The 26,254-nt window shown below is 43.5% G+C and overlaps 1 protein-coding gene across 2 annotated transcripts in view; it reads left to right on the top strand.

Moving 5' to 3' along the window:
- The window catches only part of PDGFD (platelet derived growth factor D), a 194,778-nt gene that overhangs the window by 123,681 nt on the left and 44,843 nt on the right, over nt 1–26,254 (top strand). For both annotated transcript variants that reach the window (XM_056115050.1, XM_056115049.1), the window contains exon 3: nt 1,684–1,864. In XM_056115050.1, coding sequence (XP_055971025.1) covers nt 1,684–1,864 — 181 coding nt within the window. The remainder of the gene's footprint in view (nt 1–1,683; nt 1,865–26,254) is intronic.

The following is a 26,254-nucleotide window of genomic DNA, read 5'->3' as shown; positions in this document are numbered from 1 at the left end:
AAGTGACCTATTGTATTAATAATGAAGTTTCAAGTATCACTGTCTTGTGCCGTAAAGGTGATTTACACGTATTGTATATAAAATGCAAAGCAATTGATTTCCTACCATCTGTTCCAAAGCCTTCTTAATGTTTGCATTGTAATATTTTATTGCTTGAATAATGATTCTTTGTTAGTGCTTTTCACCTTCCAAGCACCACATAACCGTTCAGTAATTAATTTACACAGTACCCAGGAGATATTCAGCTGATAGAATTGTCTAAACTTTCTTATTTCATTCATGAGGAAACTGAGGCAAAGAGCAGAAACCTCATAGATTATGGTCAGTGAACTGTATTCCGATCAGCCCTTTTCAGGCTGCCCTGCTGATCTGGTCATAATGGTGAGGTACCTGGATTGGACCCTCAAGGTCGTATTGGATATTTCTCCTATTCAGATGTGTTATTTCTCTCGCTGGATCCTTTGGTTATTAAAGGTAAAGGTAAAGGCCCTCCCGTTGATCGTCGATTTGCTCGAGCGGGCCCAGTAACGTCTCCATTGGAGACTTTTGTTGTTACTGTGTCTGGCATATCGAATACTCTCGGTAGCTTGCCGGGCTCTCCGAGAGGGGCGGAGGAATCGAACTCGGGTCGGCCATGTTGGCCGCTTGTAAGGCGAACGCCCTACCTGCTGTGCCTTTGGTTATTATTGGCACATTATGTGAGGTCTGCGCCTTGGTTGTCCCTTATTCTCCCTGTGGCACTAGAACCTGAGATTATTTGGTGGGGCAAAGATTCCTTTGGATTGACACATTTGTCAATGTCCCCACAATTGAAGGGCAGGCAATTCAGCTTGTTGTATAAAACATTCCAGGATCTCAAATGTCTGGAAGTTAAAAGAACAATAAACATTAGAGGATGTCAGTGCTGTAAAGATGTACTATTACATGATGGAAAGATTTCAAGGATCAAGAGCTTAACGAGTCTTAAAGAGACCTTTTCTCTCTTCTTCAACCTTGATGTTCTATTTCTTTTACCAATGCTAAAGGTGACCTATGGTTAAGCTCATTTAAACTCCCTCATTAAAAGCAGTTCAGATATTTTCATTATTTTCTGTTGTTTATATATCCCTCCTGAAGTCCTGTGCTTTCCATCATTATAAATGCCATATTTCACGGTAATAATCAAACAAAAATATTTACAAAAAGAGAAGATAGCAATTTATTTCATCATTTATTTCTTTAATGTGAGTGCTGGTTCTATAAGCTATCTAGTTATAGATCATTTGCTTTCTTAAGGAAGCACTGGGTAGGGTAAATTAATTCAAAGTGGGGTTTTGGGGGAAATGTTAAATATTTGAACATATAATTAGAGCAACATGTCTTAAACTACAAGAGATTATAGTTAATAGTATTTCAGAGAAAAAACTTTTCTACTCAGAAGTGGCCCGATTTGATTGGCTTCAGAACGGTAACACCTAAATTTGTATGAATTCTTTCAAATAGGTTTTCTTTGGAATTTGAAAGACCTTGTCTAAAACCTGGTCCCTTCTTTTAAAAAATTTTATATGATTATTTTTATTTTATATCATAGGTCATGAGGATTCACATGTTACTTTTAATTTTTTAGTGAAAGTGTAAATTTTTAGTGAAAGTGTAAATTTCTACCTTAGCTAGAATTTTCAACTTATGTCATATTGATACTAGGTACGATTTTGTGGAAGTTGAAGATGTGTCTGAAACCAGTACAGTCCTCAGAGGGCGATGGTGTGGACACAAAGAAGTGCCTCCAAGGATAACATCAAGAACAAACCAGATTAAAATCACCTTCAAGTCTGATGACTACTTTGTGGCTAAACCTGGCTTCAAGATTTATTATTCTTTTGTGGTAAGTACCTTAAACACCTCGTGATTTACAGCAGACACTGATTTCATGAAGCCTAGAGGTTATTTTCTTCAAATAAGTATTATTTATGAGGGTTATTTAACTTTATTAATTAAAGTATTAATTAATTTATTGATACTTTATCAGTGCTTCATTAATTAAATGTCTACTATTTAAATGAGCTGGAGCGATGGCACAGCGGTGGGGCATTTGCCTTGCATGCAGCCGACCTGGCCGACCCGGGTTTGATTCCTCCACCCCTCTCGGAGAGCCCGGCAAGCTACCGAGAGTATATCACCCACGAGGCAAAGCCTGGCAAGCTACCCGTGATGTATTCAATATGCCAAACACAGTAACAAGTCTCACAATGGTGATGTTACTGGGCCTGCTCGAGCAAATCGATGAACAGTGATCGAGGACAGTGACAGTGACAGTGACAGTAACATTATGTATATATAGTAGTATATGTATACACTATATATATATATATATAGGAAAGCCCATATTACATTCTGTTCTTCTGAAACAAGGTAAATGTACAAACCAATAGAAAGTTGTCTGTGTGATTTCAATCACTGGAAAGAATACTAATGATTTTTATTTGAATTGTAACCAAATGTGAGAAGAATTTCTGTTGTATAAATCACCGAGTGTCCTCTGGTCAGCTCCTTTGAACAGTAAGCAGGGCAGGGTGCTGGCACTTCTTAGAGTCTAGAGCCTGGTGAAGCTCAGCACGGAAAGGGCATTCACAAACAAGGTACTATATTAAAATGATGAAGGCCAGGGTGCTGTAAGAAAAGCCAGGGAGAGGTGGCCATAGTCTTGTCTGAAAACTGTCATACATACCGTGAATTTGTGCTTTGTCCCTGCAAACTCCCTGTGTTTTTCCAGTAAAACTGACTACTGCCAGCACTGATGCTGACATAGAACATGAAATGGCAGATTGGCTTTTTCCATCCATGTTTTCTTACAATTCAAATTTAGATGGGAAAATCTTGCTTTTTTTTTTATAAATCTAACTTTTTTTTTTGCATTATGAGTTATTAAGCAGTAAGTGAGTTATACATCTGAACGTCGTCACTGGGAAAATAGCATGCCATGGCACTGGTTCCAGTTTTAATTTGAAAATAATCCACCAGGTGTGATTTACATGATTGCGAACGAGTGCAGAACTGCTCAGCATGAAAATTAAAATGTGAACCTTTGGTTTCTGCATTTCTTTGCCTTTCAATGTGTTTGGTGACACCTCTGCCCTCAATTGCTTGTGGACAGAGCAGGCCATGTAGGTTGGAATGGTGATGGATTGGCTTATGAAGGGTCCCTCTCCCCTGTTAAGATTTCAGGCACTATCAGTGCTAATATGCCTGCTTTGTGGGAAGCTTCAGTTGTGACTAAGCTGAGTGGTCCATCAATAACTCTAATACAGAACTGTTAAATATGTCATCTCATTTTGAAGAAAAAGTATCTTAGAGATTTAAGGACAAATTAAGACTCCCTTGGGGGAGGGGGTTAGCACCACACAATTCTTAGTCAATCCTGAGAGGATATTGGGCATCCCTGAGCTGAGACATCTCTCTCTGCTCCACTCACTTGCTCCCAGCAGGTACAGCTAGTCCTATCGTTAAGAAATAATCTTAGTTTAAGCATTTTTTGTGCATTTCCCTATGGCTCGATTTGCTCGCGATAGCACAGCGGGTAGGACGTTCGCCTTACAAGCGGCCAACATGGCCGACCCGAGTTCGATTCCTCCGCCCCTCTCGGAGAGCCCGGCAAGCTACCGAGAGTATTCGATATGCCAGACACAGTAACAACAAAGTCTCCAATGGAGACGTTACTGGGCCCGCTCGAGCAAATCGACGATCAACGGGAGGGCCTTTACCTTTACCTTTTACCTTCCCTATGGCACCTTGGTCTTTATTTGTTAAAAACAGCTGAATTCTCTTTCCACACCTAATAGGCTCCTCACTACGTATGATCAAGGGGTGCCAATGAGCTTTAGTGGCTGAATTCCAAGAGCTAGAACAAGCTTAACCTTCAAGTTTGTATAGACTCTTGATATATGTAGCTTTTTAACAAAATCGTTCCATTTGGTTCTTTATGAATACAGGTAGAAAATCACTCTTGGGTTGGGCAACATAATAGATCTTTTCATTCTTTTTTGAATTTTACTTGGAGAGACTTTTTGTCTTGTTTGCTCACACCCAGTGATGTTCAGGCTCTGAGTGAGTATAGGAATGATATTTAACTCTGCTGCTTCCCAACCAAAGGCTCACTTCTATCATCTGAAAATGGTAATAATAGCGCTAGACACACTGAGGATTAAACTAGATAATTTTCATAAATCACTTTACCCAAAAATTCTGAAGTGTTCATTAGCTCTTATCGTTATCATCACCACTAGTGCAATGAAGCTCCTGTCAGGTTACAAGTGGACGTGGTCAGTAAGTCAGGTGGTCAGCATGTCCCTGGATCCAGCCAGGCCCACTTCTCGCTTCCTTTATCTTGGTAGTAACATTTCATAAACATCTCGCCCGCACAGCGAAGCCTGGCAAGCTACCCGTGACGTATTCGATGTGCCAAACACAGTAACAACAAGTCTCAAAATGGAGACATTACTGGGCCCACTCAAGCAAATCAGTGAACAATGGGAGGACAGTGACAGTGACAGTGGACAAACATAGAAACTTTTATATCTGTGGGTTTCATGAAGGGTATATTGCTTCAAAATTTAAAAGTAAAATTTATGTCATTTGAAAGATACTCAAAAACCTCCTTGATTTATTAATAAACTCTAGTTTGTTTCTTAAGTTGAAATTGTCTAGTGCCTATTATAAACACTTTCACTTTCAAAAACAACAAAAAAGCAATTTTATCAGATCAATTGCTTAACTGATGCGTTGTACATCTCTGCAGTTTGAATTAACTTCAGATGGTGCAATTAAGATTTCCATTGAGATTAAAACTCTTCATGAATCATGGTCTTGCATTGCAAATTATTTTAAATAGAAGAAGCAAAGGTAGAAGATGGAAAAGAAGACCAAAAGGAGATGCAAAAAGGAATAGTCAAACCAAGGAGTTGAGTAAGATAAGATTCTCTATCGTAACAGCTTTTACAGTTTCTAATTTTGCTCATCCAAAACTGACCAGTGAAGGAAAGGAAAAGGACAAAAAAATAACGCTGGGCAATGCATCTTCATTCCTTTAAGGTGATTTTCCCCCTCTCTTCTTTCTTTCCTTTTCTTTGTTGCGGTGCTGGGAATAGATCTCAAGCCCTCACACAGGTGAGGCACCTACTCTACCACTGAGCCACATGCCCTGTGCCAAATGTTAAACAAAGCTGGAGAGAAAAGGACTGATGTCCTTTCTCTGGGAAATGTGTTAGAACCCTTTCTTTATTTGCATAGGCAGAAGAGCATTGATGATCTGAATGGCCACCTTAGCTGGGACTGTAGAAAGCCTTCAGTCCCGGTCACTTCTGTGCCCATCTGGGGTTTGGGAGCTGTAAGAGCTGTGTCATTGTCATTCAACGCTGTGAGCCAGAGGGGGCCGGCGCAGGACCCTGGGAGGGTGTGCTCAGACCATGCTCAGACTCGGGTGGGAGTGGTTGTACAGGAAGCACAGAGACCCCAGCGTAGGTTCTGGATGTTTGGTAAGGGCAGAAAGAAAATAAAGGGTGCTGTGGAGGCAGTGGGAGGGTGGGAAAGGAGTATACTCGGGAGATTGGTGGTGGGGAATGTGCACTGGTGGAGGGTTGGGTGTTTGATCATTGTGTGATTGTAACCCAAACATGAAAGCTCGTAACTATCTCACGGTGATTCAATAAAATTGAAAGAAAAGAAAAGAAAAGAAAAGAAAAGAAAAGAAAAGAAAAGAAAAGAAAAGGAAAGAAAAGGAAAGAAAAGAAAAGAAAGGGGCTTGTGTTGGAGATTGGTTGGCAACAGACCCTAGCCAGCAGGAGAGTCAGGAGAGCTGTGTGGATGTACAGTTGGGAAGGAGAGTGAAAGAGTGAGAAAGAAGCATTTCCGTAGGAAGTTATGGAGAAGTACAGTTGCAGCAGAAAGAGCAGCAAATCCTGAGCTTCCCCCAAGGAGCAGAAAAGACCTCTTATCCTTGGATGGTCACAACTCTTTGGATGTGTTGGGATTCAGGTTGCCAGGAGAGCACCTGTATGACACCCGGAAGCAGGACAGCAGTTAGTTGTTCTCTGTGGTGTAGGAAGTGTCGTGTCTGCGCCTTGTCCCCAACCATCCTGTTCTGGCTGTTTCTCAGGGTTTTCAGTGCTTCGATCTGATTTGAAAAAAAAATAAAAGCTCAAACCAGAGGGTCAGCTCAAGCTGGACAGCTCAAAAGGACCAGCAAGATTGCAGCCATGCTGCAGGGCAGAGAAAAGCAGAAAACTGAGGCTTGTTCAGGCTGTGAGCAGCCAGTTGGGCCGCTGCTCCTCTGCATACCCCCTTCCACTCCCCTGCATGGCTGGAGCGTCGCAGAGTTCCCAAGTGCATTAGTGTGAAGGCACTTTCTCTAAGGATAGAGTGTCTCTGCTGCAGCCTTTTATAGACAAAATTCAGCACATGCGCATATTTAAAAAGTCACTGCGTGCAGGCCATTTTGACAAATGACGCCTCTGCGTGCAAAGGTTGAATGTGTAAGTTACTTTAATCAGATTGTTTCCAAAGACCTGAACGCTTATTGAGAGCTTTAGTCAAGCCCATGGAACAGAACATACTTTAACACAATCCTTGAAGACAGGATCATTTGGCCTTAGACAGCTACGTAGGGGAGGAAACACTCAAAGAAGGTGGGTTCTTGTAGGAAGTGGAGGTAGGGGGCAGAAGTTAAATGGAGACTTAAGGGAGAAGAATGAAGCAAGAAAGTGAGGTGGATGAAAGAAAGCCCATGAAAATGTTTTTTGATCCTCCCCAATTCAGATCATCCTTGCTGCTGTATGTTTATTTCACTGCATTATTCAATAGACTTTTTAATTGATTATGTAACAGGCCATATATTATTAAAAGGCCCTCCCGTTGATCATCGATTTGCTCAAGCGGGCCCAGTAACATCTCCATTGGAGACTTTGTTGTTACTGTGTCTGGCATATCGAATACGTCACGGGGAGCTTGCCAAGCTCTGCTGTGCGGGCGAGATACTCTCGGTAGCTTGCCGGGCTCTCCAAGAGGGGCGGAGGAATCGAACTCGGGTCGGCCATGTTGGCTGCGTGCAAGGCAAACGCCCTACCACTGTGCTATCGCTCCAGATTATGTAACAGGCCATATATTATGATAGAAATAATGTAGAACATTGAACAGAATAGATAAGGCCCCTGCCTTTGTGCCCTGCATTTGTAGAGATTATGATGATGATGACGATGATGATAAATTTAAAGTAAAATAATTATAGCACCTAACTTCTGATTTACTATGAGGATTATTGGCAATATATGAGTGTTCAGAGCAGTATCTAGCATGCTGTCCATAATCAATCTCCTATCATGCATTGCACGAAGACTGATATAAGAAAAATAGAGTTTAGAGCTACAGTGTTTTAGAGACCTAGCACCGAGTCTCTTGCTTTATAAGCAAGATGGTGTTTTATGAGCATCTCACGACAGTCAACTTGACAGAGAAGGCAGTGAATGGAGCGTAAGTGAGTTTGCCTGTGGGCCCAGAGCTCACACATATCCATTAGCCAGGAGAAGAGCTGGGGACTCTCTCCAGAGAAAAGCTGCTCAGATTTTCAAGGAGCCCTGATCCTCATCTGTGCGTGCAGTGAGTGCTGTACTGCAGTGTGGAGCCTTCCCTGGTCCCGGGGCACCTGGTTGCCCGTTTGCAGTGGGATCTTGCTGGGCAACTCGTTCTGATGTGATCTGGCTTTGAAATTACGCCTCACAGCTTGGAGTCACTTTGCTCACACAACACCATGTACTGAGCACTAGAGCAGACCCTGCTACATGCACTGAGTGAATGTGGGGCCGGCTCTGGGCTGAAAGGTGTTCACGGACATGAGTAGACCCCAGTGCCCTGCTCATTTAGCATTAACCACAAGCAGGGCTATGAGGATGCACTCGCTTGTTCTCATGGAAACTTAGAACTCGCCAGCAAGATACGGCAATGCCAGGGGACAGTGCCTCTATCCACGCAGCTCCCCCCTTCCCCCATCCTAGGCCTCTGCTCTTTGATGTGCTAATATTTTGGTAGATGAGAAAAATGAGAAAAATGAGGAAGGAAGAATACATTCAGCTCTATTAGATGACTTGCATATTTAAGATCTGCCCAAGCAGAGCCGGATTTCTTTCTTTCTGAAAGAGCACTGGAGAAGCGAATCAGTTTCAGAAGATGTATCTTTGTCTAATGCTCACTTATAGATTCAACAAATATTTCTGAGGAACGCCTGTGGATAAGAAGAGATAATAATAGTTTTGCAAGGGAGAAAGACATGCAGTTTGAAAGCCAGGTCTATCACAGTGAGAAGGTCTGTATGGAGCAGAGCAGGCCCATCAAAAAGAGGGACACTCAGCCTCTAAGGATGGGGCTATCGTGAGAACAGACAAAACACAAGTGACTCTCCACCTTGGTAGGTTTTCTCCCAGTACCCTGCACACTATACTGAGGATAGGTATTAATCAGAGGAAAACAAATAGAAAAGTATTCCCTTTGCAGCATGCATACATGTGGGAGCACTGAGTGATGAGTTCCTGGGCAAGATGGTTCAGACTTGGACTTTTAACACCTCTTAACAAAGAAGTGTTCAGAGATGCCAAAGGCCAAGCATAGGGCTTTGGGTTCTCGGGCCAGAGCTGTGGAAGGTTCGTCTCTGGCAGGGCAGTCCGGGGCTCTGAGAACTAGTGAACCAGGCAGTGTGTGGGGCGTCTGCAGCCTTTCACGTCTGTAGGGTCTGAAATTGTGTCTGCAGAGGGGAGGGTGGCGCCTTTACAAAAGCAGGTGCTTCCGGGCAGAGAAGGGAGAGCTGCAAGCTTTTCTGGCTTCTATTTCTTCATCCCATTCATCTCAAAATAATGTTTCTACCCCTGGAGCCTGCTCTGCTCTTCCAGGGCACAGAAGCAGATTTTCAGAATATTGAGATCATTCACAGCATCCCTGTCGAAGGCTCTGGGCGTTTACTCGCTTTTCTTTATTCTGGACAGGAGGGACAACTGAGAAGAGATGAAAAGATGATCAAAGTAAAAGTTTTACTTGTGGTACCCAAGAAATGACAAAGCTCAGAGTGTCTTATAAACCAGAGAGAAGCAGTTGTTGTGGGGGTAGCATGAGGGGTGCAGTGCGGAGCCAGACACAGTGATGCAAATCCTGACTCGGGGGTTCTTGGAGGGGTTTGAGGCCCGTGAACAGACTTGGACACACTCACAGGTACCCACTGTGTGCACCATCGCAGAGCTGTGACAGAGAGACTGTGAGGACGGAACCTCCAACCCAGCGAAGCTTAGAAAGAGCCGGGAAATGGCACAGTCAGGGATTCAGAAACGGGGCAGCGCAGGAAACAGGGAGGGGATGCGGTGGGAGACAGCAGGAAGCAGAAAGAAGTGGCCAAGGAAACAAAGAAAGAGACCAAAACCTTTCTTGGTGTCTCAGCTATCCGAGAGGACACAGGAATGAGGAGTGAGAGGTTTCCCCTACAGGAGAACCAGCAAAGGCCTTTGTGTTCTTGTGTCCACCGTGGTCTTGAGTGTTTCTTTCTAGTGGGTCGTGTCTGGGCACTCAGTCTGAGCCACTGCTGGTTTAGGGTGACTGAACTGTCACCCTGATTGGGAAAGATACCAGGAAGTTGGAGGAAATTGCAGTGCAATCTCTCGAAGGTGAAAGAAGCAGCTGGAAATCTGTCCAGTACACAGGATGCATCTAGCTTTGAAACCCGCTATCCTCTGTGAAGGCAAACGTGACAGAATCAGGCTGACCTCTCTTCTGCATGACTGCTTTCACCCAAGGAGAAATTGAACTGCAGATTCAGTACCTCTTTCTGTACTCTGCAATTGAAAATCAGCCAGAATAGGAAAAGGAGAGACAGAGATAGAGACAGAGAAACAGAGACAGAGATGGAGAGAGAGATCAAACACCATATATGGTCCCCAAGCACCTCCAGGAGTGACCCCTGTATGCACACCCAGGAATAAGCCTGAACACTGCTAAATGGGGCCCCCCAAACCCCAAACAAACAAACAAAAAAGAGATTTTTAAAAGGCATGCAGGCACCTATGGAAAAAGGGAGCGCCATAACTAAGAAATCAAGTAATTATTGCTTCTTGGCAGCCCCACTGATCACTCCCTGATTTGTCTCCCTTCCTCCCACTTCCTCTGCCTTCGCCTCCCTCCACCTGCTTGCCCACTAAAATCAGACTGAACACCTTCATTGTTCTTTTAGGAGGTCAGGGGTTGGGGTAGGAGTCGCAAGGGGCGGTGCGCAGGGCTTACTCCTGGCTCTGTGCTCAGGGATCACTGCTGGCAGGGCTCAGAGGGCCAATTGCGGTGTGAGGGATCGAACCTGGGCCCACCCCAGGTAAAGTAAGTGTCCTTGAGGGAGGAATATTGTCCTTAGATTCCTCACCTGCCGTTGTGAGTAACTGACAGCTTCCTGCAGAATGATGTGTCCCTACCTGGCGCTGAGACAGTGAGACAGCCAGTGCTCTGGGCCCGACCTCCCATTGGAGTTTCAGTTCTCCTCCTCCCTGTGCACATTCTTCTCTCCAGACAAGCAGCTTTGTGCCCTTACAGTTCGCCCAGCTTTGATTTCGCACATCTTGTCCCGGCAAGCCGCCTGTGTCAGAGACATATTCACATCAGTACACTTCACTCCTCATGCAGAGGTGCTGTTTCTTCCAGCAGTTGCACAAACTTCTGATCTTCATCAGCATTGTAGCTTTTTACAATACCACTCCTGGGAATATATCCCAGAGAGGCAAAAAAGTATAGCCGAAGTGACATCTGCAATTGTCTTGTTTATTGCAGCACTCTTTACAATAGCCAGAATCTGGAAAAAACCTGAGTGCCCGAGAACAGATGACTGGTTGAAGAAACTCTGGCACATTTACACAATGGAGTACTATGTAGCTGTTAGAAAAGACGAAGTCATGAAGTTTACATACAAGTGGTACTACATGGAAAGTATCATGTTAAGCGAAATGACTCAGAAAGAAAGGGATAGACATAGAAAGGTTGCATTCATCTGGGGAACATAAAGTAACAAAATAGGAAACTAACACCCAAGTATGGCAGAGATTAGTACCAGGAATTTTATTCAATGACCCGGAGGACAACCACACATGTTAGGGGAAGGGGGAGCTCAGAAAGAGAAGGGAACACCAAATAAAGGGTGTTGGGAGGATCCGCCCATGATGGGAGAGCATGCTGAGGGTAGACTGTCGACCAAGTATGATTGCCACTCAGTGCCTCTTTTGCAGACCACGGCACTCAAAAGGAGAGAGAGGGAAATGCCCTGCCACAGAGGCAGGGTGGGATGGGGGCTGGGGGGGAGGGGATGCTGGGATCCGTGGTGGTGGGAAATGCGCACTGGTAGAGGGATGGGTGTTTGATCATTGTATAATTGAAACCCAAGCACAAAAATGTGTAAGTCTACAACTGTACCTCATGGTGTCTCACTATTAAAATAATAAATAAAAATGAAAAAAAAAACATTGTAGCTTTTAAAAGAAAAAACAGTACTTTTACTTTTCAGATATATATTTTTTAAATATATAGAACAATAAAAGAAAAGAAGTGTGTGTGGGTTGGGGGGGGGGAGCCCATATTTCCCAGGATTCAATTGCAAGTGCTGTGTGAATTTTGACACCTTTATTTCCAGTCTTTTCTTTTCTTTTCTTTTCTTTTTTTTTTTTTTTTTTTTGAGGGATGGATCATTGCTCGGGCAGCAGGGATGGATGCCAGACTCACAGCTGTCTGGACCCTCCCCTGGGGCTACCTTCTGCCCCACCCTGATTTTGTTATTTTTTTTAACCCGTAAAGCCTCATGCACTTGCCTCACAGCCAATGTGTGTGAAGGCCTATAAGGGCGCAGAGCTAACTCCTGCTGCTTGTCCCAGCCTTGTACTAAGGAGGTCTCAGAGGGTTCCACTGAGCTGCAGGCCTCCGTTTGGTGGCTTGGAGTGAAAGTGCAAGCTGTGTGGTCACACTGTCCCTTCCAGCTGCTTCTGAGCCAACCGAGCATGTGACAACATTATGTAAACCAGACCCTAAGTGTCCGAATGACAAATAAATGCAGAGCTGCAGCTCAGGTCAGCATCTCCAGACTCGGCCCTCACTCGTGCCACTGCCCCACCCACATATGAAGACTCTGAGCTGCTGTGCTCAGGGGGAAATTGAGGGGAGGCTTGGTGAGGGCAGAGGCAAAGGTATGAGGCCCACCCCTTAGAGCTGTGGACTCGGGTGTCAGGGGCTGTGGAATGGCGGCACAGCACAGATGTCCTGTTTATGTCTGCCCCGCCCCCTGGGTCCCTGCCTGAGGATGAGTCTCTCAGTACCCTCCACCGGGGTACCCAGGGTAGCTTCCTCCCTGAGCCCCCCTTCATGGGAAGCTCCATTTCCTTCATCACTGGACAAAGCCCTCTGGAGATATAATTGTCCAGCTCTCCAGAGCCTCTTTGCTGAGGATTCAAGAACTTTCCAGGCTTTCAGGATACTCAGAAGTGATGTTTGATTATTATTTTTTTGAGGTTTTTCTGCACAACATCGAGACTGTGTGTTCTATGAAAGCCCAGATAGGGTTTAAACAACCTGGGCTGCTGCGTGTCTGGTGTGGGAAGGGAAGGACAGTCCCACCTGGAGCCAAGGCCACAAGGCTGACTCCCCGCTCTGTGTGGTTCCCTGTGCAGCCAACTGAGCCTTGTCCTTACAGTATCTAGGATGTCTGGGCAGAGTTGGGAACAAATTAGGCAGATTCAAGATCCTTAGTGTCTTCATGCAATCCGGACATGTGCCAAACCATGGCGGGGGGGTGGGGGGGCGGGGGGGGACGCCTGGAAGGGTCCAGCCTATTCCTCACCATTTTTGAGTCTGGGAGAGGTCCAAGTATAATTATGGTCAGCACCCAGTCAGTTCCTGCTTTCCCTTTCATGGCGGCCAGAATGTCTGCTGTGACCCCCCAATTGCCAGGAGCACCTTTGCACGTCTTTTAAGAGCATTCAGCCCCCTGGTGAGGACCTGTTGCCCTTCCCCATCTTCTAATAACAGTGGGATGGTGACGGATAGAAGCATCTAGAAACATCAGCATCTCGGGGCCAGATGAACACTGGGGAGACGCTTCCATGAGGGCTGTCCCGCCACCCCCCAGCTAAAACCACACAGCCAGGCTGATTTGGGAAGACAGAGGCGACCAGACTCAATTCTGCTCTGTTCTGCTTTCTTGAATGTCCCCTCCCTTTCTCCCTCTTGGGCTATGAGTGAAAATATCCGGAAACATATCTTTAGTATGATAATTCTGATTTTAAAAGTATATTTTCATTTGGAAATGTCCTTAATATCACTGCTATTGAATTACTCAGTGATGTAAGACTCTGTGCAAACAACTTTTTGGCTCAAAGACTCTACCCCAAGGTGTCCCCAGCACTCTGGAATGTGTAAGGATTGCAAGGTCCTAGTACTCTGGAGTGTGCAATAGTTTCACAGTCCTGGGTACTTGATGTCACCTACCACCATTGTGTTTTACCAAAATGCTAAAACTAATTATTTTTAAAATAAAAAATAAAAAATCCCTTAGAATTGTAGTATCTACAATAAATACTTCCTTGACAAAAGAAAAGATGGAAATACAAATGATTAATGGAATCATATTTTATTCAGCCACGGATGATAGCCTAGATAGGGAAGAATTTTTTAATTGATAAAAGTGAATATGCATATGAATGAAAACCAGAAATAATTTGTGAAGGAAAGACAGTGTTATAAAGGCAGAGTTCTAAATTAGAATTTCAGAGCAGACCTACTTTTGGTTTCATGGTACAAGTGGAAACTATTGTAAATTATACTGTTTTCTTCTGTACATTTGTACCAGCTTCCGTTGTATAACAAATATATATGCTGTGTCTGACTAAGAAAAGAAAGCTGTGTTTTTGAGAAGGCCATTGTATAGGAAGATTGGCAAAGCAAATCTAAGCATGTCCCCACTAATCCCTTGGAAACATCTATAAGGTGACCATCTCATCACCTCTGTGCCCTGTCCTCCTCAAATGCTCGCTCCTCTCTTTTTCTCTCCTCCTCCTCCTCCTCTTCCTCCTCCTCCTCCTCCTCCTCTCTTCCTCCTCCTTCTTCTTCTTCTCCTCCTCCTCTTCCTTCTCCTTCTTCTTATTCTTTATTCTTCTTATTCTCCTCCTCCTCCTCTTCCTCCTCCTCCTCCTCCTCCTTCTTCTCCTCCTCCTCCTCCTTCTCCTCCTCCTCCTTCTCCTTCTTCTTCTCTCTCTCTCTCTCTGCCTCTATCTCTTTCTTCCTCCCTCCTTTCCCCCCCTCTCATTCAGGATGACCAGACTGTCAGTTGGTTCTCTGATTTCCTGAGGCACTCATTTATTCAACCGATTTCTGTGGCTCTCTGTCTGAGTCTCTGTATCAGGATCCTAGCTAGGTTCTGGGATACAGGAGGAGGGATCCAGGATAGTTGCTCAGTAAATGAGCATGAGCAGATGGAGGGGCTGTGGGAGGGGAGGAGAGAGCCAGTGACCATGTGTGGAGAGAAGGCGATGGGGAAATGATCCTCGATGAAGCCATTGCCAACAGCAGAAAAAGCTGAGGACCTTCCAGTCCTAGGCAAAGGAAGCAGATGAAAAGCTAAAAGCCTTGCTTATCCCCCCTTATTCATACTTATAAGTAATAAACCCTAAAACTAACCAGGAGAAAGCCAGCCAAATTCTCTTTCATCTTCACCCATAGATGAGGAATCATTTTCTTATGTAAAAGCAAGATTTTTAAAAAATATTACAAGAAAATGATTCTTCATTGTATCTTTTGCATTAGCACCAAGGATTAATATGTGCCTTTAGGTGCCCAGAGCTTCTCTCTGACTCACTGAATCAGAATCTCCGAAATAGCAAACAAAACTCATTTTATTTTTCTTGAGGCAGCTTTGGCTCATGGGACTGTGTAAGTTTGGGAACGCCAGTTTCTCACCCCAAGATCACAGCAAAAGTCTAATTTCTACCCCCACCATCCACTTGACCTTCTGTTTGTTCCTCATGTCTCTCCCTTGGTTCTGACTGAAAACTGCCATTCTGTGCAAAACTGTATTTTAAAAAGCTCCTTGAGTGGTTCTGATGGGCTGCGTGGTTAAGAAACTATTTCTTTTGATATAACTTGATTCCTTGAGCAGAGCCCCCTGAATATATGCTAGAAGGAGTTCCATTTGCTGCGCCCCATCCCCAGCCTTTTGGTCACCCAGTTGACCAAAGGAGGCTACTATGTTGTGTTCTCACATTTCTTGTGTGTGTGTGTGTGTGTGTGTGAGAGAGAGAGAGAGAGAGAGAGAGAGAGAGAGAGAGAGAGAGAGAGAGAGAGAGAGAGGAGAGAGAATAGTGAGAAGAGAGGAGGGAAAAAGAGATATGGAGGAGAGAGGAGAGAGAAGTGAGAGGAGACAGATGAAGGGAGAGAGGGAGGAGACAGAGAGGGAGAGAGGGAGAGGGTGTAAGGCAGGTTAAAGAATTTCTATCATTGACTCCCATTCCCCCATAATGCAAATATAGTTGCAACCCATAAAATGAGACCTCGGGATTAATTACTTCTCTTGATGCCATCATGTCTTCCAATCAGACAGCTTTCTATTTCACTTCTGTCCTTGGTTCATTGTCCGTGTCTGTGGAGTGGCCACTTTGAAAGACAGGATGATTCCTGGTGGAAAGCGTGGGGGCAGGCAGAGGCCAGCAGCTGACCACCTTCTTCCACACACGCTCCCGCTCAGTGCCTATCTCTTGCTCTCTCCGAACTGTATTTCATTTTGAACACGCACAGAGAGTCCTTCAGCTTGGCAACTTAAAGCACACTTTGCTTAGAGCGAACCCCTTTTGCATCCACAGCATCCTTGGGAAGCAATGCCTACTGCCCTCTCCATCCATGATGTAGCCATTCTCTGTCCCCTGATTCTCAACTCATGTCTGGTTGGTGACTGATGGTCTCAGCAACCGTCCAATGAAAGAGCAGTTTACTTGGTAAAACCCCTTCTCATTTTCTGCCTGTCAAATTGCCCCATGTCCCGTTTCTGAAGCACCAACCCCAACAACCTCCCTACCTCCCCCAAGCCTCTCATTTAATAAAGTTATAATTATGCATAACCAAGTAAACTGGCCCTGTGCTCAAGTGCCTATGCAGGCCACGGACTCTTCCCGCCCTGCCTGCCTTGATGCTGAGGGAGCCCCGGGTAGATCCGGATCATGTCTGGTAGAAACAACACCATGTGGTTCGTATTCTATTACACTGTTCCAGGTGGACTCTTTCACTCTGCTCCCCAGGAGAGGCTTGAAGGGATGGGCCAGACAGGGAGCTGTAGCAGGCACTGCGGGGCCTCGGAGATGAACCCTGGCTCTCAGGAGGACTCGGGACAGGGCTGTTCTCGGGCAGGAGGGGAGGGCAGCCTACAGCAGCAGCAGCGGTTGGTTCTCTTGGTTGTGCCCCATGAGCAGCGCAGAGGTTTAACCACTCAGCACTTCCTTGGTGCATCCAGGGTAGTAGAAAAGGCAGAGAGAGAGAGAAAGAGAGAGAGAGAGAGAGCATTGTCTTCCTTCCTTCCATGTACAACAGTGTGAAGACTTTTCTTTGCTAAAAGATGTTGCCTGCAGGATGCTGGGACTCAGCCCCCAGCAAGGGCTGGTGGCCCTTAAACCACCAAGGGACACCTGAGGGCAGAGCCACAAGTGACCTCCTGCACAGGTGTGGCCCCTATCCTCTCTGAAGACCTCCCTTCACAGAATACAACCCCTTCTTAGCTCCATCACTCCACAGCCCCCTCCTCTGTTCTCTTTCTTTTCCTGTGGTGTAGATGGGGCCACATAATGTGTCCCCTAAAAGACCCCTTCTCATTTCCTACCTGTCAAATTGCCCCATGAAGTACCAATCCCAACAACCTTCCTACCTCCCCCAAGCCTCTCATTTGATAAAGTTATAATTATGCATAACCAAGATTCATATAAATTAACTAGCTATTTTTCAGTGTACAAAAAGCATCAAACATTTCTTCTGTTTACATTCATTGCCTTTAATCTATTCCTCATAAAGTTTCATATCTGAAAACACTAGTATTAACAGATGCTCCTAAGTAAAAGAATTAGGGCTCAATTAAAATAAGGCAAAGTTGCAAATTTATAAAGGACTAAGAGATCACTAATTTGGAATTCATAGCAATACATAAAAAGGCAAAAAAGTTTTCTTCCTCATCAGCATTCAGAGACTCTGAGTTTCAGATTGGGGATAGACTCTTCCAGTTGCATTGTAAAATGGATTAAGATTCTAACTACTTTTATTGCATTTTCCTCAGAGCTCTCTTCCTTCTAGAAAGCAGAGAATATTAATTACAAATCTGATTTCCAGAAACTAGCATTCAAGCAAAACAAAAGATTTACAAACAGTCTTTTCAAAGAAAAGAGAGAGAGAGAGAGAGAGAGAGAGAGAGAGAGAGAGAGAGAGAGAGAGACAAGATTGAAATTGTCAACATAAAACTCCAGCGATGATATGAATCTGGTCACAGGAGAAGACAGATGCTCCCTAAAACCACATAAGAGAACACAGAGCCCTGGAGGGTCACTGATTGCTCACGCCCTCCCAACAGTGAGGCTGATTTCTTCCCAAAGGTGCATCTTTGAATACTGTGTCCACTCTAGTGTGAAATGACTTCTAGGCCAGCTCTTCCCCCACTGCCACGGGGAGGCCGTCTCACAGTTTAATAGATATTTGCGAGTGCAAGTGTCTTTGCCGCTATTTCTGCCCTTCAATTCCCTGCGCCAGCCTCCCCTTCCCACCACCAGAGAGCACCGTAAACAATTGTTTTCCTTCAGGGTGATACATTTTGAATTCTTGGCAATCCGCCTTCCTATCCACCTTTCTCTGCAGAAAGTGTCCTATCCGCCTTCCTCTGCAGAAGGTTATATGAAGTCATGTTCCCCAAAGTGCTTAATTCCTTGGTCAATGGAAAATATATTTCACTTTTTTGAATCTTGTTGCATCATTCCCCTCAGCGTGTTCTTTAATCAGCTCTTCTCAAAAAATCTCTCAAGTTTGTCAGCATGTTATGCTGAAGTGCTCACCCGATGACCTCTGTCTGCAGCCCTAGCCCTCATTGCGTGGGGCAGGTGCTGATGTCCTGTCTCACACTGGCATCCCTTAGGGTTGGAATCTCTGAGAGGCTAGGGCCAGGCCTGCACAGCTTTTTATCTCTGCTATATTTTGCAGTCGGACTTTTCTGCTTTGAAGTTCCAGTGATACCAAAAAGTCATTAATGACTTTTTTCTAAATTAAAAGCCATGGGCTCACTGCTATATCTTTGCAATAACTACTTGTGTCTATTGTTGGTATTTAGAGAACTAATTTTCATTTCTATTTTTTAACTGAGATGCTTTACATCTAATATAGAATATCAACATTTTCTGTAGAAAGTATGTCTAAAATATGTAGACCAATTTTCCCTTATTAAGACCCTATTTGTGGCACCCTGTAATTTATTATAGTTACTGGGCTGGAGTGATAGCACAGTGCCCTGCATGCGACAGACCCGGGTTCGATTCCTCCGGCCCTCTCAGAGAGCCCGGCAAGCTTCCAAGAGTATCCCGCCCACATGGCAGAGCCTGGCAAGCTCCCCATGACATATTTGATATGCCAAAACCAGTAACAACAAGTCTCACAATGGACACGCGACCGGTGCCCGCTTGAGCAAATCAATGAACAAAGGACAGTGCTACAGTACAGTGCTACTGTAAATAATGATACTTCTTTAATATCCCCTTTTTGGTAGTGCCAACAATTAAAACCAGGACCTCACTCATTCAAGGCAAATATTCTACTGCCGACTCACACCCCAGGCCCAGTTTGACCCCTTTGAAAGGGGGGTGGGAGTGTCTGATTTGAACAGCTGTTTCTTTTTTTCCATTTCTCATGTGTTAGAAAACTCTATCGGTACTTTCTTTCAAATTCATGAGATTTCACTTTTTTTTTTTTAATTGAGGTAACATTGAGTTATGTTACTGTATGTGTTTTGGGATGCTTTTCCATATCTTTAAAGTAAGTGCCACACCACATCCACCACCAAATCACCCAAGCCCTCCCTCCCTACACCCCCACCCCCAGTAATACTCCCTCCCAGCTTCTGCTTTGGGAGCCCCTTTTCTGTGGTCTGATTCCAATGTCAGCTTGTAGGTTGGTTTTGTCTGTTCCCGTTGCTTTGTTTCTTTACATACTATACGTGATGATCCAAATATTCATAAGGCTGTATATAAGAATAAGTTTAATATAGCAAAGTTGCAGGCTATAAAATCAGTACCCAAAAGTCCATGGCTTTCCTTTATGCAAATAATGAAAGAGAAGAAAGTGACATGAAAAAAACAATCCCGTTCACAATTGTGCCCCAGAAAATCAAGCACCTAGGAATCACCTTAATTAAAGACGTAAAAGACCTGTACAAAGAAAACTACAAAATGCTACTTCAGGAAATAAAAGAGGACACAAGGAAATGGAAAGACATCCCCTGCTCATCGATCGGGTGAATTAACATTGTCAAAATTCCCCAAAGCATTGTACAAATTCAATGTGATCCCTATAATGATACCCATGACATTCTTCAAAGAAATGGAGCAAACACTCCTTAAATTCATATAGAATAATAAGCACCCACGAATAACTAAAGCAATTCTTGGGAAAAAGAAAATGGGAGGAATCAACCTCCCCAACCTCAAGCTCTACTACAAAGCAGTAATAATTGAAGCAGCATGGTACAGCAACAAAGGCAGAGCCGCAGACCAATGGAACAGGGTTGAATATACTGACACCTCCCCCCGAATATATGATCATCTAATCTCTGATAAGGGAGCAATAAATGTGAAGTGGAGCAAGGAAAGCCTCTTTAAAAAATGGTGCTGGCTAAACTGGACAGCTACTTGCAAAAAAAAAAAAATGGGCTCGGATCTCTACCTAACACCATGTACAAAAGTAAGATCAAAATGGATTAAAGACCTCAACATCAGACCGGAATCCATAAGGTTCATTGAAGACAAAGTTGGCAAAACCCTCCATGACATTGAAGCTAATGGTATCTTCAAAGATGTCATGCCACTGGCCAAGCAAGTGAAAACAGAGATAGACAAATATGACTATCTTAAACTAAGAAGCTTCTGCACTTCAAAAGAAACAGTGACCAGAATACAAAGACAGTCTACAGAAGGGAAAGGATATTCACCTAATACACATCTGACAAGTGGTTGATATCAGGAATATACAAAGCACTGGTTGAACTCCTCAAGAAGAAACATCCAACCCCATCAAAAAATGGGGAAACAAAATGAACAGAACTTTCTCAAAGAAGAAATCTGAATGGCAAAAAGGCACATGAGAAAATGCTCTACATCACTAATCATCAGGGAGATGCAGATCAAAACAACAATGAGATATCATCTCACACCACAGAGACTGGCCCACATCCAAAAAACAAAAGCAACCAGTGTTGGCGCGAATGTGGCGAGAAAGGGACCCTCCTTCTCTGCTGGTGGGAATGCCGACTGGTTCAACATTTTTGGAAAATAGTATGGACAATTCTCAAAACAAAATTGAGTGCCCATTTGACCCATCATCACCACTCCTGGGAATATATCCCGGAGAGAAAAAAAGTGCAGTCAAAATAACACCTGTACTTGTTCATTGTTGCACTGTTCACAATAACCAAAATTTGGAAAAAACTCGAGTGCCCAAGAACAGAGGCCTGGTTAAAGAAACTTTGGTACATTTACAAAATGGAATACTATGCAGCTATTAGAAAAGATGAAGTCATGAATTTACATACAAGTGGTTCTATATGGAAAATGTCATGCTAAGTGAAATGAGTCAGAAAGAGAGGGACAGACATAGAAAAACTGCACTCATCTGGGGAATATAAAGTAACAGAATGGGAGTCGAACCCCCAAGAATAGTTGAGATAAGTACCAAGAGGTCTGCTCCAGGGCTTGGAAGCTGGCAGCACATGCTGGGGGAAAATCAGCTCAGATAGAGAAGGGAACACCAAGTAAAGGATGTTTGGAGGACTCGCTCAGGATGTGAGATGTGTGCTGAAAGAGACTAAACCGAACACGATGGCCACTCAATACCTCTATTGCAAACTACAATGCCCTGAAGGAAACAGTGAGCAAAAGGGAATATGCTGCCACAAAGGTGGGGTGGGGTGGGGGGTATGGGGTGTGGGGGTGGAAGGGCTACTGGGTTCATTTGTGGTGGAGAATAGGCACTGGTGGAGGGATAGGTATTCAGTCTTTATATAACTGAAACCCAAGCATGAAAGTTTGTAAGTCTACAACTGTACCTCATGGTGTTTCACTAATAATTAAATATATTAAAAAAATTAAATTGGACTAGAAAAAAGAATAAGTTTTTCTTTTATTACATTATCTTTGCTTTTCAAAAATTCAAATGGAAGAGATTTTTTTCTCTTCTAGAATTATTATAATTAAAGCCACTTTTGTTGTTTTATCTATTTTGTTCTTATCAGAATCTGTGTTTCATCTTTTTTTAAAAATTTTTATTAGTGGAACACCATGAGATAAATTTGTAAGTTGTAGACTTACAAATTTTTGTGCTTGAGTTTTGATTATACAATGATCAAATACCTATCTCTCCACCAGTGCCCATTTTCCATCACCATGGATCCCAGTATCCCCCCCCACCCATCCCACCCTGCGTCTGTGGGCCCTTTTGTTCTCTCTCTCCTTTTGGGTGTTGTGGTCTGCAAAAGAGGCATTGCGTGGCAATCATGTTCGGTCTATAGTCTACTTTCAACATGCATCTCCCATCCAGGGAGGATCCTCCAAACACCCTTTATTTGGTGCTCCCTTCTCTATCTGAGCTGCCTTTTCCCCTAGCATGCCCGACTGACCTCTAAGCCATGGAGTAATCCTCCTGATACTTATCTAGGCTGTTCTTGGGTATTAATCTCCTATTTTGTTACTTTATGTCCCCCAGATGAATAATGGTCTTTTTATGTCTGTCCCTCTCTTTCTTACTCATTTCACTTAGCATGATACTTTCCATTAGTACCGCTTGTATGTAAATTTCATCTTAAGCCAAAATTTTAAATGTTTTGATGTAAACCTTTTGATATAGGCCTGCTGAATCTGGGCTTCTTTAGAGGACTTGAATTTCCACAAAAAAAAATGGATATGAAGGAGTAACTCTGATATCAGAGGCAGAAAGTGGAGAAAATACTGAATGATATTGAATGTCTGAATGTTGTGAAAAGGAAATATGATCTTATAAAAGCAAAAAACATTTATGTTATTATTATTATAAAAAGTCCTACAAATATCAATCTTAAAATAATTGAATTAGTCATGTGCTATTTCACCATAGTATTCATATTAAGGAAAATGCCTCCATCATTTACTAAGAAGAAAAACATTGTTTGAAGATAAAACTAAATGCCAAATGCTGTTTTATTGCCAAGAAAGTGAAACTTTAGGACCTCTAGTCATCACATTGAGATATGTTTAAGAATAGAAATAAGCATTAACCCATAAACCTACCTTTCACTTGAAGGTATCTTTGAATAAAGAAAACCGAATAATGTTTTTAAAATAGTCCTTAAGCAAATAGATTCCATGCTGGTAGATAATGGATCTTCATTAAGAAGTTGAGAAGGATGAGTCCTGCCTCATGCCCTAGGAGCCTGGTCAGTCAAGTCTTTATTGAAAATCCCTAGTCCCAGGCACTGCTCTGACTTCAGTGACAACATGCATGTTAATGGAAGTACAGGCTCATGTGGTCTCCATGGACTCTGCCAGTGCCGAGGAGGGAGCATTTGCATCAGAATGAACCGTGCTTCTTCATCATTACATCTGCTTGCTAAAGGCATAGGCCTAGCTCTTAAATTTCAGAGAACTGGGTGTAATATAAATTAGTTCTGTAGTCCTGCGGAATGTGTAAGGATGATTGGAAATCATGTCGTCAAGGAATACAGGAACCAGATCATGAAGTGTTCGAGAACTGTGAGCTCTTCAGAACCTCTGACGGACATGGGATTTAGGAGTAAGGTGGATATTAAAGCATTTTGCAAGCTTTTTCCTTAGAAAACCAATATGGTAGGCCAAGGGAGGAAAGATTATGGTTAGGTAAGAAAAGAGAAAGCCTAATTAAGAAGTGATCAAATACCCATCCCTCTATCCCTCCCACCACCATCCCCCCATCCCACCCTGCCTCTGTGGCAAGGCATTCCCTCTCTCCTTTTGGGTGTTGTGGTCTGCAAAAGAGGCATTGCATGGCAATCATGTTCGGCCCATAGTCCACTTTCAACATGCATCTCCCATCCTGGGAGGATCCTCCAAGCACCCTTTATTTGGTGCTCCCTTCTCTATCTGAGCTGCCCTTTCCCCTAGAATGCCCAGCTGGCCTCTAAGCCATGGAGTAATCCTCCTGGTACTGATCTTGGCTATTCTTGGGTATTAATCTTCTATCTTGTTACTTTATGTCCCCCAGATGAATGCAATCTTTTTATGTCTATCCCTCTCATACCTCATGGTGTTTCACTAATAAAAACAAAAAAAGAAGTGATCAAAGTAATTCAGAATAGACATGCTCAACTGGAGGCATGAAAAGTATGAGTAACAATATTGTAAATCTCAGTATCTAAATAAAAACATTTTTTTAAAAAAGTACCAAAAGGGGCTGGAGTGATAGCACAGCGGGTAGGGTGTTTGCCTCGCACGCAGCCAACATGACCGACACAGGTTCAATTCCCAGCACCCCATATGGTCCCCTGAGCACCGCCAGGAGCAATTCCTGAGTGCATGAGCCAGGAGTAACCCCTGAGCATCGCCGGGTGTGACCCAAAAAGCCAAAAAAAAAAAGTACCAAAGACAGAAACCCATGATTTTACTCATTTGCAAGATAAATAAACTGAAAAAAAAAAAAAGCAAAAGAACAAAAGATCTCTGGATTATTAGAGCTAAATAGTAGTTACCAGAACAATAGGGAGAAAGGAGGTCAGTAAATTTAATAAAAGAGGTTGACTTATGCTGAATGATTAAAAACAAAGGTTTTGACGGTGAACATACTAAGCTTATGTAGGTGTTGGTTTATAATGAGGCATGTCTACATGTAATGTACCAATGTAGCTTCTGATTTTCTAATACATGTTAACGGTCTGGAAGTGAAAGGGCCCAGGTAGGTGAGAGCATGCCATGCCCTTGTTTCCATACTAGATGGGGTTCTCAGGGTGGGAACTGCCAGGGCTCGCTCTGAGGAGGGAGTGGTGCCATGGGAGTTGTGTTGTTTGTTTGCAGTGTTTCCTGGGTGGAGGAGGCATCGGAAAATGATAACGCTCAAAAGTGAGGTTGCGCTAATGGTCCCCACTTTAAAATTAATCTGCTCAGTAGTTTTTAGACTGAAAACACTCAACCAATGTCAGAAATCCAATTTAAAGTTTCCTTTTTTATTTTTAAAAAGAATATGGAGTCTGGGCTAAAACAGCTCCCCAAAGCAATATTCTTTACTGTGTACGATAAATCATCAGCTTTCCATCCCATCAGTAAACTAGGAAGTTGGCAGAAGATAATGCAGTGTGCACTTGAGAGCAAAGATTCTTGTTAACTTTATTCTTATCTGTTATCAAATTTCATGGGTTTTGTTGTTGTTGTTACTCTTTAAAGGATAGTATCTTCCACTTAGTACAGGAGAGTTGGGCATATTTTTCTTTTATTTATCCTGATGAAATCTGAATAGCAGCTGTAAAGGTTGACAGAGCCCACTAAGGATAAGCAAAAAATGAATGAAACCAGAGAAAATAATAAAGCAATCTTCTCTTCTTCTCTGTGAGAGCAGTTGAGCATGGAGTCATTTTGCTGTAGGGAGCCTTTCTTTAACCCTCCTCCCCGCCTCCAACACTCTTCTAAACTCATCACTTCAAAGAATGCATCCTAGATGAGAATCCAATGAGTCTAATTAGACTCCTTGTACTTGACCTTGGCAGTTATAACTCCTATGTATTAAATGATGTTGCTCAGTTCCCTCCCTCTAACCAAAGGGAACATGAAAATGGCCCCTCCTTCCCCTGTTCTCTTGGAAGTAGCTAAATACATGCAGGAGGAAGCAGGGCTGGCCAGGTCAGACATCCGTCCCACCCATGGCCCACTGGGGACTGTGTGGGTCCTTTCCCCAGCCTGAATGTCAGAAGCTGCTATGTCAGAGCTTTGCACTGGGCTCACTCTGGACTTCCTGTTACTGAAGTGACATCGTCTAAACCTGCTAGTCAGAAAGACAGGAATTTACTGAGACCACTCAAGTGCAATGAATTTCTCTGTAAAGGTCGAGGGAGGCTGCTGTGGTGAGCATTTGAATACTGCAGGACTGGGAGCTGGACTGTGAACTCTCTCAAGCCACAGTCCACATCAGCTTCCATCTTGGATACTGGATTCCCTTCTGCATGGAGATGAAAGCTTTCCGTTTAAATTGTATTATTCCCGACCATGTCTGTTTCGTTATGTAACAAGATATTGTGCAAAAGTTTGATCCAATTCTAGTAAAATTTTTATTGCTTTTGGGTTTACTTTAATATAGAGCTTCCATCGCCGGAAATATGCGTGAATGGTTGTCATGTTTTTTTAAGTTTAAGAGCTAGAGTTCATCTGATAATCATTTTTATGGAAAAGGAAAGCTAGTGTGGTTATGTCATATGTATTTCCTGTACTTCAAAGCTTTCTTTGAATGATGATTATCAAAGAGTCATCCTAAATAATAGTTTTCTGGCTTCTCAGGTCAAATGCAGAGAATGTAGTTCAGTCTGTGCTTCAAAACTTGCATATCATCACATACAAAATAGTGCTTCCCTCTGCAGAGAATTTCATTTAAATGCCAGTGTTTTTCCCTTACAGAAGCTCACCCTCACGCTTTTGGTCCAATATTGGGAGATCTTGTGGCTTTCAAATGCATCTTCTGTGGCATTACTCCCTCACCCTTCTTATCACTCTCTGGGATTTTTCCGTTTGATTTGTGATCTGCTGTTTCCTTATCTTTTGGGGTCTTAGCATGACAACTGGCGGTGTTTCCATGTTACTCCAGATCTATGCTCAGGACTCACTCCCAGAGAAGCTTGTTGGGGGGAGGGGGGTCCATGTGGCGCTGGCAATTGAACCTTGGTCAGCTGTATGCAAAGCTAGTGCTGTACACTCACACCAGCTCTCTGGTCACACATTTTGGCAGGCAGCCACGTTCT

Source organism: Sorex fumeus, unplaced genomic scaffold, assembly GCF_029834395.1.
Source record: "Sorex fumeus unplaced genomic scaffold, SorFum_2.1 ptg000028l, whole genome shotgun sequence".
Taxonomy (NCBI): domain Eukaryota; kingdom Metazoa; phylum Chordata; class Mammalia; order Eulipotyphla; family Soricidae; genus Sorex; species Sorex fumeus.
Note: the sequence above shows the minus strand (reverse complement) of the source record. Positions and strands in the feature narration are given on the sequence as shown.